Source organism: Stegastes partitus, unplaced genomic scaffold (assembly GCF_000690725.1).
Source record: "Stegastes partitus isolate 25-593 unplaced genomic scaffold, Stegastes_partitus-1.0.2 Scaffold0, whole genome shotgun sequence".
Classification (NCBI taxonomy): domain Eukaryota; kingdom Metazoa; phylum Chordata; class Actinopteri; family Pomacentridae; genus Stegastes; species Stegastes partitus.
In genome coordinates, this window is record NW_007577731.1 from 795,057 (window position 1) to 809,744 (window position 14,688).

At 45.3% G+C, this 14,688-nt stretch overlaps 1 protein-coding gene across 1 annotated transcript in view; it reads right to left on the reverse strand.

Moving 5' to 3' along the window:
* Positions 1 to 3,378: 3,378 nt before the first annotated feature.
* Positions 3,379 to 14,688, reverse strand: part of gng12a (guanine nucleotide binding protein (G protein), gamma 12a) — a 31,509-nt gene continuing 20,199 nt past the window's right edge. Inside the window, exons 2-3 of the mRNA XM_008278121.1 lie at positions 6,082 to 6,190; positions 3,379 to 5,259 (exon numbers count right to left, since the gene is read on the reverse strand). Of these exons, the coding sequence (XP_008276343.1) occupies positions 5,134 to 5,259; positions 6,082 to 6,174 (219 nt within the window). The 5' untranslated portion in view covers positions 6,175 to 6,190 and the 3' untranslated portion in view covers positions 3,379 to 5,133. The remainder of the gene's footprint in view (positions 5,260 to 6,081; positions 6,191 to 14,688) is intronic.

Here is a 14,688-nt window from a genome sequence, read left to right on the forward strand (position 1 = left end):
GAATAACAATTAAAGGACTTACAGGCAAACTAAATGCCCTCAGACTGGAGCTACTATAGCCGCTGTAGTACATTAAACATGGAGTAGATCTGCTCTGAGGTCAGCGTGCCGCTCTAACAGCAGGAAGCACTAATGAAGTCATTAATATCAAAGCATGTCGTGCATTCCACATTTCAAAGAAAGCCTGATACATCCTGGCATGACGTGAGAATCATTTGATCGCACTTGAAGCAGCCCATAAACGGCACCTGAACCAGAATGCCCCTGTGCCCTAGAAAAGCTTCTCGGGGGCCTGGTGGTTTCAGTTGGCACTGTGTGAAAGGTTGGCTGGCGTGTGACTGCAGGGCGTGACGCCGACTGATGTAATGTGGCATTGTTATGACAGAAGGGAAAAGGTTATTTTAAGAGTGGAGCAGTCGAGCTCTGATGCAAACGTTGTAAAGACACTTTTTTTTTTTTTTTTTAAACTGTGGTTTAAAAAAAGCCCTGCATATCGTCATGGATACCTGCTGACCGGGTCACAGTTCGTGTGTGGTGTTTCTAAAATAGAGGCTGATCCGATAAGGCACGCTGCACTTTGAATTGTTATATATGGTGCAACCTGGGGAGCGTGTTGTATAATCTGAGTCAGCAGTATAATGTATTATCCTCAGTCATTGTGCTTTAGTCTGAGAACATACAGAAAACAGGGAGCTGCTCAGATTGGAGACGAGAAGGCAAACATCTGAAGACAATGCTGTTGCCAAATAGACAGAAAACCAACCATGAAATCTGCACCTTCTTACCTACTGCAGTCTGAACCTGTTTCAGAGAGTTATTCTACTGCATGACCATTTTTAGGGGCTGTACGGTGGATCAGTGGTTAGCACCATGGCCTCACAGCTAGAAGGTCGCCGGTTGGCGTCCCGGTGAGGACACCCGGGATCTTTCTGCGTGGAGTCTCCATGTTCTCCCCGTGCAGCGTGGGTTCTCTCCGGGTTCTCCGGCTTCCTCCCACAGTCCACAAACATGCTGAGGTTAATTGGTGATTCTAAATTGTCCGTAGGTGTGAATGTGAGTGTGCTTGGTTGTCTGTCTCTAAGTGTAGCCCTGTGATAGACTGGTTACCTGTCCAGGTGAACCTGCCTTCACCCTGAGTCAGCTGGGATAGACTCCAGCCCCCCATGAACCTGGCAAGGATTAAGGTGTAGAGATGATGGATGGATGGACCGTTTTTAGTTGTCAGGCTGCGTCATTCTGAGAGGTGTTCCTAATTTTTGCATCCTCACAATTTATATCAATGAAAGCAGAGGAATTATTAAATCCATCATCATCAGGTCAACAGCACCATGTGGACCAGCCTTCAGAATGTCCTCTCCCTGCTCTGGCTTCCTCCACAGTCCACAGACATGCATGCTGTATTATTGTTGCTGTTAAACTGTGGAGCACCTGAAACCATCATTGCTCTGAGTTATACTGTAGAACAAGCAGCAGCTTTATAATATTACACGATGAGCTCATGCAGGTTCCAGCAGAGCTTTCGAAAAAATAACTTTTTTGCCTCATCTTAACCCTGACCATTGGAGGCAGACGACCTCGCTGAGCCCAGTTCTGCCAGAGTTTTACTTACCTTCTGCCGCTGATGTTTTTGGGGGTTTCTCACAATAATAAAATATGATAAAGATGTGATGTGAAGTCATCCTCAGATGTACTCATACCCTCCCATTGAAGAAAAAACAGCTGCAGTCACTGAAATAAGCTGAAACTGACAAAAGTAATAATAAATAAAAATTTAATGAACGTCATGACGTTGCTTTTGAATCGTGGTTCAACAGAAATATTAATAAAAAACCAAACCAGCCTGATGGGACCCGTGAACTACTATCTAGCTGAACAACCCTCTGAGCCAATCACTGCCATCAGGTGTTTCCTGTAACTCTCAGTCAGACTTGTGCACCTGTTGACAGGTATTCTGGACCACTGCTCATCAGGAAAGGCCTCTCATTGGTCCAGGACAGTTTTGTTTTTTTATTTTTTTAAATTATTCTTTTCAACCACAATTCGAAAGAAACATCTTTTTCCACTAAATTATAATTTAGCACATTTTTATTTATTATTACTTTTTCCAGTTTCTAGTTATTTCAGTGACTGTTGTGAGTTTTGTCTTTTCTTTAATGGACGGGGATGAATACATCTGAGGTAACTAATGTTGTGAACTGTTGTTGTTTAAATAAAGCTAAATCGAATTGAATGTATCTGATCAGCGTACCTGAAACCACCTGTGCAGGTTGAATTATGGGCGTGCATGACCTTCGATCTGTAATGCATCATGATTCATAATCTAATCACATTGTCGGGCTGCAGCTGGATCAAAAGAACAGTACAATACCTCAAACTGAACTTTCCAGCACGACTTATTATAAATATCCCGCTGTCGCTAACATCCACTACGAGGCTGGAAAACTACAGCAGAGTTGGCAACAGTGAGATAAACATGCAGCTGGGCCGAGCAGAGGAGCAGAGCTGCAGTCCACACCCTCCGCCATGCATCCCCGCCCTCCCCTTCCTCTCCCCCACATCAGCACATTCCAACACACTGACACTGTAACTGCCAGGACAGAGCTTCACGGTGGGGCGCATGGCGAGGGCGCCGGCCCGCCAGCCGCTGGCCCTACGCCCCCCTCTGATTCCAGCACTGCTGCACAATGACAGGCCGGGATTACTGCAGAGGCTGTGCTGCAGGGGCGCTTATACAGACATATTTGTGCAGGAACATCTCTGTGCTGGAAGCTTTATGACCTGTCTCCTTATTTTTAGTAGTCAATGAACCCCTTTTTCCTGCAGACCTTTCAGGGGAGATCCCGATCCGTGAGAAAACGCCAGGAGGACAGTTCAGTCCATTTAGATGTTGGACAACAATAAATAATAGGTGGCATTGTTATTTCACCACTACCTGTTTTTTTATGTGTGAGAACTGTCACATCCACGTTTCTGCAGGTCTTTTTTTTACAATAGGTGATAATGTGTGATCTTCCCATTGTGCACAGCAGAACATATAGAGCAGGCTGTGAATCCAGCAGCTGGCCAGAAACAAGGTCGAAGAGGCCCGAGTGGCCACTGGCGGAGAAGGAAAACAGACTCTAAAAAGACAGCTTCCCAAAATAGTCACTTCACTCTCCCAGAGCGGAAATCAGGGTTTGGTGCTTTCTATATTTAGCTCCTGTGTTCTGTGTTTCTGGCAGCCCTGGTGAGAAGCCCGATGACCGTCGTCTCCACGACTAATGAGAGGAAACGGCTCCAGAAACAACCGTGAGAACAACAGACTGACATCAGGTTTCTCTGCTGGATGGATCTCAGGACCGGCGGCGGCAACACAACACAGTTTTACTGAGACGTAAGTACAGTGTGGTACTGTAGGAATGCTTCACTTTATTAATCTTAGTTAAGTCTTCATACAAATGTTGGTATATTAATAAAGACATTTATCAAAATGCAGATTTTGACAGTTAAATTAATCCATCGACGGTACAATAAGGCTGTTACAGAGTTGCTGTGAGTGGACAGAGATCATGGCAGTGGTGATCTGGATGTTTCTGTAGGAGGCGTACAGGATGGATTTATTGCAAGTAAGAAGAACTGACTGCTGGAGACAGTCATAAAAAATACAAATTAATATTAACACTTGATGATTTGAAGACCTGAAAGTACCCTTTGGAGAAGGCAACGATACAGAAACTGCAGAAAAAGCACCAGTGAGTGAAACACGAGTTGTTTTGCTAGTGACACAGAAACAGATGGCACGTTACAAACCAGCAGATAAAAACGGTTCATACAAACAGCATCTTCTTGTTTTTAAAGAGAGTACTCCCATCAAGAGTTTTCTTCATGATACAAGGCAAACATAAGTAAGGCTTTAGAGTGAAGAAAGATTTAATTTATTCTATCTATTCTGTTCTTTTTGTTAAATTTACCACAGCGGATATTTCCCCCCCCCAGCGAATCACAACATGCAGGACATGTTCGACTGAAGCCCCCCCCCCACCGACACAAACAAAGGAGTGGTTTTATCATCAATGCACACACACGTGCCTACAACACTTAAAAAGACAAAGACGCGCACGTTCACTTGACTAAGACACCTGTTGTGATGAGCGAGTGGGCGTGGCTCACAGTGCTGACATCAGCGTCCTCAAAAAAGAAAGAAAGACGTACCACAGACGTTTTACAGAAGGAATGGCTAAAACGGTCCTATTCAGACGACATTGAGATGCTTCATAATGCAGTGCTGTGGGTCTGGCTTGGTCCCAAAGTTCTCCTGACACAGTGTAGTTGTGCATCCAATGTCAACAGTTGAATAAAAACCTGCCCTGCGAGCGCCGTGACGAAGCGTTTTTATCTGACATGGACAGCTGACTTTCCAAAAGCTTTGGAAATCTGAATCTGAGCAAAGATGACTAAAGGTGTGAAGTTTATCTCGACACGACGGTTCGATAAATCAGCCGAAGACAACACTGCGACAGGAAAACAGTCGATTAAAAGGGAGGCAGATTGTCGAGGAGCAGTAAGAGCCGCTGATTTAACACCAGGCCTCTACCAACAACACGTCACGGTAGCATCTGAGAGGAAGCTCAGGGTCAATACTGAATCCTGAATTTAGTGATCTGCACAGAATACTGTAGGGATTGGTTTGTTGTTCACCTAAAACTGATTTACTTGTAAAGGACAGGAGGGAACTTCGGCTCTATGCATCCATTTAAGGCAAACCAGAGAGAAAATAACAGTCGTTGCCTGCTGGAGACAAGGCCGTGCACAGAGGACGAAGCGAATCCATCAGCAAGGAGCTCCACACGCTTTAGATGTTCAAGCAACGCTACGTACCCGATGTCATCACAATTCAAGTTTTGTTAGTGGTCAGAGCTCGAGTGGAGCAGCTCAGGTCAATAGTTTCAGTGAGTAATCAGGCTAACGGGCGCCGCACAGCGTTTCTCTGCTCGATAAAAACGGCTGCTTTTGAGAAAATCACGGTTGGGTTGTTAACAGGTGAACACATGGTAATAGTACGGTCACAGTCCAGCCCTCTACTCCTCCCAACAAAAAGAGTACAGCAACATTAATAAGCCAAAAAACAAACACGTAAAGGCTAAGTGGCATCCACTACAATATAGTGCAGGGCTTTTTGTCCTTGAAGGGATTGTCTGAAGCAGGGATGCCCATGAGCAGAGGATCGTTCCTGGCGTGTTCGGTGCAGTAGTTCATGATGTCTGCAGAGGCCTTGGATACCTGCAGACAAGGTGGAAAACAAAGACACAGGGTGGGGAGGGATTTAGAGACTTTATGTGTTGTTACTCATCCTTTGCACAAACAATAAGTCGATCCGACGGTAAATATGACCTGCTTTTATGAAGCACCTGAGAAGTGGAGCAGCAGACAATCAGCAGGTGTTTCTCACAGTGGAATCACTCAAAGTATGTCGAGTTAGTTCTGTCTGCGCTCCGAGTTACAGGTTAGGACAGAAACAGTGGCGATCAGTCGCTACATGCTGCAGAGCGTCTTAAAGTCTCCATACTATGCACATTTACAGGTTCATAAAGTTATTTTTGAAGCATTACAAATGAGGCGTTTAAGGCAGCTGGGGAGCAGCGTTTAATGAGTTTGTGTAAGTTTGCAGATTGTTTGAAGCATGAAACATCTACAAGGAAAGAAAAAAACTTGACAGCATTAGATGGGCCTTTGTTGGTGCTGTTCTTTATTGCACTGGTCAATCTGTAAACCTCTGCACTTAATGACAAACTTGTCTGAATGAATCTCAACTAACTTATCGTCCAATTAATCACATGTTTGCACCAAACAGATGCAAGGATTCTCCATTAGCATTTAACACGAGGCATTTAGAGCAATTTAACGCATTCACATTGCATAAACGGGCATGAGATAATTGGACGCTGGCCTATATAGAGACGAAAACTGGAGCGCTGGCTGCTGCTGCTGCTGCTAGAGGAGAAACAGAGCACAGAGGAGATAATAAGGTGGATTGAGGAGAACAAAGACCGATGCAGACAATGAAGATTCGTGGAAAGTGGCTGGTCTATTGTTGCACTGTACCTTTATCCTCTCAATGCTCGCCTCTATTCTCAGCTGCTGCACCGTCCGCCGGGCATGGGCGATGTTGTTGGAGCTGTGAGGCTTTGAAGACATCCTGGGCGACACAACACTGGAATAAAGGACAGACAGAAAGACGAAGCTTGAAAACACTGATGGGTGAAGATATGATGTCAGTGTGGGTTTTTCCTGCAGAATCGGCTAAAAACACAGATGCAAAGCTATTAAGACTTCCTGTCACCATTTATTATAAGATATGACACGTTTCTCTTCCGGTTGGAGACAGACAATAAAACCAGCTGTAAGCTTGTCAAACAGGGAATTCTCTTCAGCGCTGTTTCCAAAGCAGGAAAAGCCACATTTGTGTGAGGCCATGTGTCAGACCGGGCTGTGATGATGAAAAAAACATCTTGTTTCTCAGCAACAGTACCAGAGCGTTACATCAACATTAACCCAGTAACCGATCTGGATGCTTCTACTGCACACCAACGGACGCTCTCTCATGCTTCCTCTTCCCCTGCAGGACGGTGGCTCCACCAGAAGCACACAAAGCCGAGGCATGTCATATGCAAATGATGATGTTTTTGATGATGTGAGTTCGTGCGAGCTTGCAGTGAAAAGAGAAGTGAGTTTAAGTGCACACTGTCTGACACAATAATGACTGAAAATATGATGTGTGTCTAAACAGCAATGCCAAGGCTTCAGGGCTGAGAAGCGCCTGTGGCTGAGAGTCCAGGAGAGCAGCGCCGCAGAGGGTCGGAGTCGTGCTTCCACTTCCTGCAGATCATTAACAGAGTGGATGGGAACAAGCCCGAACACATCCTCGAGTCCACGTGGGAGCTTCGGCTCCAGCGGCGCTCCCCACCACCCTCGCTCACTTTTATTGCCTTTATTGTGTGTGTCTCATAAAAACACACACGTTTCCTGAGACATTTTCTTGCAATACACACAAACGCCCCGTTGTGACACACAGTGCTTTCACCAGGACCTTTCTCAGCAGCCAACAGGAAGCTTCAAGCACAGTTTCCCAGAAGTTTATTGTGAAATCCACAAGAAATACTTTTGCAGGCTGAGAGGTTTGTTTAACACATGAGACTGAATAAACAGGCTTTCTGTGTTGCTTATGCAGCGATCCATCTGCCTGCTGTTAGGATGGTTCCCAGGATTCTGTAGATGAGCTCCTCAGGCTTGTGGCTGGTACCAGACTTCGGCTCTGGAACAATCTACCTAAAAAGATGTTTCTCTGGCCTCTGTTTTATGATTTGTCTGTTGCTGCTGAGTTTTACCCCAGAAGCAGCCTCAGGGAGGTAAAATGAAGCCGACTGAAGTGGCACAAACTGCAGTTCCTTCAATGGCCACTTGGGGCTGGCTCTGAGAGTGGGTCAGCTCCCATAAACACTCATAATAAATGTCACGCTTCACAGCAGAAGTAAACATGTTTACAGCCTGGTTCAAAAAACTGTTTTGGTCTCTATAGCGAATCATGGGAATTGCACATGGACTAAATTTTTAGATAACGCACCACTGAGTTGTATTCAGGCTTTCAACACTACAGCCCGCTATACCGGTACAGCAGCTCCTGTACATGGCGACTTTATGTTACATTCATTTTGACTGTTTATCAGCGGGAATCCCCGTATGTGAACACGCCATTCAGTCATGAAATAAATTATGCCAATAATAATAATACTAGTAATAATAGTAATAATAATGATAACAATAATAAAAATAATAACAATAATAATAATAATTGCATACAGGGTTCTCTCCAGTGTCATAACAGAGTAATGACCCGCTACGCTGCTGTCTGAAAAAAATTACGCTGTAAATTGGGCCGTTACGTTGTTTTCGAGGGTACGAATTGGAAAAATATTTAGCAACAGGCGCCGATGGAGTTTCACTACCGTCGTCTTCACTGCTAATGCTGCTATTTGCTAGCTTATTAGCCGCTACCCGTTAGCAGCATTCGCTCAGACCCCCCCCGGGACGACGACCCTTCCCCTCCGGTACCTGTAGAGGTATCCTGGCGAGGACCCTGGCATACAGGCATATATTTCTAGTAATTCAAGCCAAAGTTACTGAGTGTTGAAAGGGTCGAGGCTTACATTTGTGCTGAGTGGCTTTTGTTCAAGTGTCAACTAATAGCAAAGTCTGTGGTTGAATCCAGTGCGACTGCTTTGAGTGCCAGGCGGTGCTGCCACAGACAGTCCATGACCCGACCGGAGACGTTTGCCTGGCCTCCCTCAGCTCCACTAATGCTCCACCTCTTTGCTCATTTTTGGATTATCTGGGAGTTAAGATTCGTCAGGTGCTGCCAAGACGGCGTTCAGGAAAATGGAAAGCTTCTCCATTTTTACATGCAGGTTTTAGAGCTTTCAGCGTTCCAGGTAGGATTGGAACTTCCTGAACTTGGTGCTTTTATGGCTGACAACCAGATTAAGTTCATCTAGTATCAATTCACCTTAAAACAAATTGTGCCATATTTTAGGACCTGAGTGCACACCTGTGTGAAGACCAGACGGATGACGCTACGCAGACGTGTGTCTACCTGTTGTAACTGTCAGCTGCTGTTTGCTGACAGTGTCAAAAATAAGTGTAAAAACAGGAAAAGTAGGCTGTTCATGTCCATGTCTGCGCTGCTGTTGGTGCTTCTGACAGAAGTCACAGTGGAGTTCTGGAGGGAAACGGATATGTCTAAGAAAATGACTTGTTGTGCTGTTGGGTTTCCAGGTAGTTACAACACCAACATAAAATACAAACGGTGCACAAACCATATTCCAGACATGCCTCATTCTGAAAGCACTTTGCAATCTTGTGGTTTGGAACAAAAAAATAGAAATGAAGTTGTTAGTGATACTATATACCAGGGATCTCCAGCTCCGGTCCTTGTGAGCTACTGTCCAGCAGGTTTTAGACGTTACTGCAACACACCTGACTCACACTAATGGATCACTAACAGACTTGTGTAGAACTTGACAAGCTGTTGGAGATCCATTAGTTTGAGGCAGGTGTGGAAACATGTGAACCTGCAGGACAGTAGCTCAGCAGGACTGGAGCTGGAGATCCCTGGTATAAATAAATGTTTAACTTTCATATTTTGATGCACAAGTGTGATGTCACCAGTGCTCAGTAACAGGAACCATAAATAAAAACAAGAACACAGGAGGGTCCAGTAAATGAGACAGTTGAGAGTAACGCACATCAGAGCAGAAAAGCCCTACAACCATTTTTTAAAAATAGTAAACCACAACATACAGGACTGTGTATTTACTTAGAGCGACCCTGTCGGCACTCTGTTCAGCCTGCAGGATGCCGTCCCTCCACACAGCCTCTGATGTAGCTGGACCGCACCACTCTTCATTTCAGGAACAAAGACTAAAAGGAGGAATAAGGACAAAAAACGGAAATGGGAAGGGAAGGAAAATCTCCGTTTTCAGACTCCTCCGAGGGAGTGCCTGATTAAAGAGCTCTATTTCCGTCTAAAGATAAGCAATCACTCGGAAGGAAACACAGCCAGGGATGACTCAAAGGGCAGAAATGTCATCGATAACTTAGACATGAAAGGGTCCTGAAGCAAAAGATAAGTGAGCAACCATCCTACAGAAACATTCTCAGCTTAGTCATGAAGGCGAGGCACTACAGGTAAAGAGTGCAGAACAATCCCTTAATCCTGCGTACATGATGAGTGAGGCCGGCTGTTTCTATAGCGAGGAGGATTTCTGTACATTGGAGGGATTCTGACTGAGTGACTTCTGTTTACGTCTTAGGCAACATCAGTAAAGTGTAAAGTGACGTGGTTAAAGTAAATCACAATGAAAGGAGAGGTTTAGGTTCTTCTTCATGCATTTTGATGCCTGATGACTTTTTAGTCCAAAAATGTCGACAGAAGCTGAGTTTCAGATGAAAAAGATTGCGTCATTTCACTGACGGTCATCTTCAACATAAACACAATCAGAGACTTCCTGGACTGGCTGGAAATCACGACAGCAACCGTTCAGCTGCAGAACAGTTTCTTTTGTACTTCATCGAACACTGAGCAGGACATTTCCTGCTACCAGGTACATATTTGTGTCTACCGGCACTGCCAAGCAACACAGATTGCATAGTTTAATAAATTGTGCAATATGCAAACACAATACAAAAATTGCTGATCAGGTACAACAATGACTAATAGATAACACAAGAAACACAAACAGGCTTCACACGGCAGGCCCGAAGGGAGCCGAGGGTCGCTAATCCACGACTTGAATCACAACCCAGCAGTTTAGAAGCAACTCAAAGTTCTGCAAGGTTTCATAAATCATAGAGCAGAGACAGCTCGGATGTGGGCGGTTTGATGAGTTTTTCGTCAGTATTTCTCCAGTAAGGCGTTGCTATCTGAGCTGGAGGGCGTGAAGGGTGTAACGCTGTATGTTGTTGTAGGCGCTGACCCGTATTTTGTGTTTTTATTTTCAGCATCACGTGCTGCAGGTGTCTCGGTGGTTAGCATCGTGGCCTCACAGCTAGAAGGTCGCCGGTTCGGTGAGGACACCCGGGATCTTTCTGCGTGGAGTCTCCATGTTCTCCCCGTGCAGCGTGGGTTCTCTCCGGGTTCTCCGGCTTCCTCCCACAGTCCACAAACATGCTGAGGTTAATTGGTGATTGTAAATTGTCCGTAGGTGTGAATGTGAGTGTGCTTGGTTGTCTGTCTCTAAGCGTAGCCCTGGGATAGACTGGTTACCTGTCCAGGTGAACCTGCCTTCACCCTGAGTCAGCTGGGATAGACTCAGCCCCCCACCACCCTCGTGAGGATGAAGGTGTAGAGATGATGGATGGATTATTATTAAATGTCTTTTCTTAATTACATCCAAGTCAAAGCGACAGTGTGCTGCTGTGTTAGCTGTAGATAGCTGCAGATTTATTAGCTCTGCTGTAGAGAATATTATTAACTGTTTAAAGGAATGTTGTGGTTCTTTGCTAATTATCCGATTACAACACCCTCTCACACTTCTGGCTGTCCTCATCTGTCACTTGACCCCTCCTGGCCTTCACAGCTGTAATCCAAGATGAAGACAGAATTAATAGTGCGCTGCTCTGTCACGCCAGACTATCAGTATCAGAGGGCAGCGGCGAGACTTCAATCCCACCGACCCTCAGGAGTGATTTCTGCAGGCGAGGCGTCCAGAGTGATTCACCTCAGCCCCACTGTGCAGCCTCTGTGATGTGATGCCAGCTGCTACCAGCACCGCCGGTCTGACTGGAGCTCAATGGGAGGGCACCGATCAGTGTGTGGCATCCAGCACCGCCATGTACATATAGGAGCCGTTACCTCCAAGGATCAGAAACGAGACCACCCCCTTTACAGGAGCAGCCGGGACCACCTACTGCACAGAGCGGCGAGGCCCCACCGCCCCGCTGCACCTCTACACACACAAACCCGCCCGCACACATGCCATTCATTAGCACACGGTTCAAAGTGCCAAGAACAGGGAGCCATTATGAGTCAACGCCATTAACACCAACACTCAGAGATGAAAAACGGCTCACACTGTTACTACACTGCAGCTCAGACCCAAAACAGAAAAAAACTCTTAAACTGGCTGCTGACGAACACAAACGACATCCATTAAAGGCTAAAAGAAGAGTCGGTTCTGTCAGCTGTACCGTCTGTGTGGTCTCCTCGCCGACTATCTGAGGTTTTTCAGACTGGAGCAGCTTTTGTAATAAAGTTGATGGAAATAAACTCCTGCAGGGCGTCAGTGTCGCCGGCTGCACTCGACTAACACGAGCTGATGAGAGATGGGCAAGAATCGTGCTTCTTACACATCCAAAGTCTTTTATTTCTTTCACCCCAAAACGACAGATGGGTCATTTTCTCGTCTCCGTTTTGCGATTCATCGGACGGTAAACAGAGTCTGTTAATAACTGTAGATTAGTGTCAGTGGAAAAATCATAATGAGCATCGTAGATCATTTTTTCTGCAGATGTCACGACTGGTTGTAATAACCTCAATAAAAAGGAGAGGGCTCGGGTAGAACCTATTAGGAATTAGATGCATGTAAATGAAATGGATGTGGCCAATTATCAGTCCAGTATTCAGCATCTTTCTGACTATTGGTACAGTTTGCTTTTTTAAACCAGTTTCTGATAAGATGCATCTGTTTAAACATGTAATATTTCAGCTCTAGTGCAGCAACGTCCTGCCCACAGCACATGTTTGGTTAGATGTCAGTAATAACCTGCTATCAGCGCTAACAGATAATCAGTGAACACTTCTCCTAATTAAACACATTATAAAACAAAGGCTGGTCAACAAGCTGAATTTTGACACCAACATTTTACTGCAAACTGATTCTAAACATCCGTCTCCTTCAGTACCAACAATCTGAGTCAGAACCGGCCCTGAAAGCCCGTATCAGTGAATGCCTTTGTGGACACAGGAGGGTGTTCTGGGTCACTGTAGGTCACAGAGGAGCTGAAAAATGTGTAACAGGAAGCCACGTGTTCAGCTGATCGATTTATTGCGTCTAAAACAAAAACGTTTATTAAATTCAAACAAGAGCAGAAAGAAATCTGCACTAAACTTCACCGAAGCCTGATTACATGCAGCGCGAGGAGCCTGTTCCACCCACCCTGAACTCGCTGTAATTGTTGCTTTGACGAGCCTCTTTGGAGTTTAACGTGAGATGATAGTAAATGACTCGCTGTGAACTGTTTAAGAGGACGGCTGGCTGCAGTGAAAGCTCTACATCAGACACCAGGCTCCGATTAAAGGTGTAATCCTTCATCTGGAGAAACCAGACCTCTTTCTGATGCTACCTATGGTGTATGGAAGTGATTTCATGGATTCACATTCAGTAGTTACAGTAGATGTTAGTGTTGGTGAGGGTCCGTCATTCCCTTGACTATGCATGTAATCCGTGGAGCCGTTTGTAATTCTATCTCAGTCTCAGCCTCACTTTTTATTGTTCGCGCTCTTAATAGCGTGTCAGAGCGGTCTTAAATTACTGCTAATGCTAACAGAACGTTCTGCTGATGCCATGAGACGACGGTGTTTGTCGTCGTCTCATTCTGTAGTTTTGCAGCTAACAGAGGAGGACGAGGAGCTGAACTTCTCTGGAGGGTACAGACTCCTCTGTCCTGCTGATGTGTGCAGAACTACTGGTCTGAATCTAACAGACATCAGTTTGGTGTGTAAACAAGACACATCAGTGGCTCTCCTATTGTGTTGCTCTAATTATGCACATTCTGCATAGAAAAGGATTGTGCACAAAAAGTTTACTTTCTTATCTGCTTCTATCCAAATCAAAGCTGGCCCTTAATTGCCTGTAACACTGGTGATCACGTTAAAGACCCTGCAATATCTGCTGCCTGGCGTCTGACTTTATAATCCAGCAGCAAAGTAAAGAACAGTGAGTTGTGGAAAGGCAATATGCAGACAGATGTCTGCAGCTTTGAACAAAACAGTTCAAAGACCTTGGCTGCAGCCACAAGCCAGTCTACTGGTTGTTCTCCCTGGTGTATCCACACACACACACACACACACACACACACACAGCTCTGTTATCATGTACACCCCTCCCCCTGCTCCAGGAGGTTCCCAGTCACCAGGCGAAGCTAAAAGTAGCCTTCTCATACTCTCTGCTGCCAGTCAGCACTTTTCTAGCTCGATGAAAAACCGTCTCCTGCTACAACACGAGCCTGTAGTTCAGGTTGATGCTGATCTGATGGGAGCCTCGCTGCATCCCTCCTGCTTTACCATAAACACAACCCTGTTCTCACATAGTCACCGTGCTTATCAAAGTCAGTAATACTCAGTCATCAGTCCTGCTGCTGCTGCTGCTGAGTAAAGTCTGATTGTGTTTACCAGAAGCACAGGGAGCTTCTTGGTCTGAGAAAGAGAAAGGGTGAGGCCGGGTGGAGAGGCCCAGGGCTGCACTTGTTCATCCTGTGAGAACCACCACAGTGACATCACCACTTTCCCAAGAGAAAGAAGGAACCGTCAGGCTCTGGTTCATCTGGAGATGGGCATGTTGTTTTCTAGATTCAGGAGAAACTATGGAGCCTGGAGGATGCTGAAGACAGAGTACTGTGAGAAACATCTGTGGTTCTTCTACAAAACTACTCCTTATTTATGTCACTGTGTACTTGTGTAACGTTGCATATCCCAAGAATGCCTTTTTACTATTTCTGATAGGCCTCTAGTCTTCATTCTCTTCATTCTCTGACACTTCTCTAATCTTTTCTGCTTAGCTTGCACAAGAACAACATCAACCACCAGAAATGTGACCACAGCAGCAGCAGCAGCAGGGTGTAGACGATCTGACGATGTTTTATCATCCCGACTTGTCATGTGTCCTTTTCAGAAGAATCATGGAGAAGTGTTTTGTGTGAAATGGTATTTGTGCTTTCTCTTTTACTTTCAGTGTGCATCAGTGTGCACTACAGCTAAAGTACACACTGATGCACACACAGTCATCATACTGAGCCTTGAATTCTGACTATCTGTCTGTGGCTCTCAGCACCTCGAGCTTATTTGTACCCCCACGAGACATCGCAACATGTGTGTCATCACTGTGCAAAGGATTGTGGGTCAGAAATGTCTTGCATACTGCAAAATCCAACCAGATG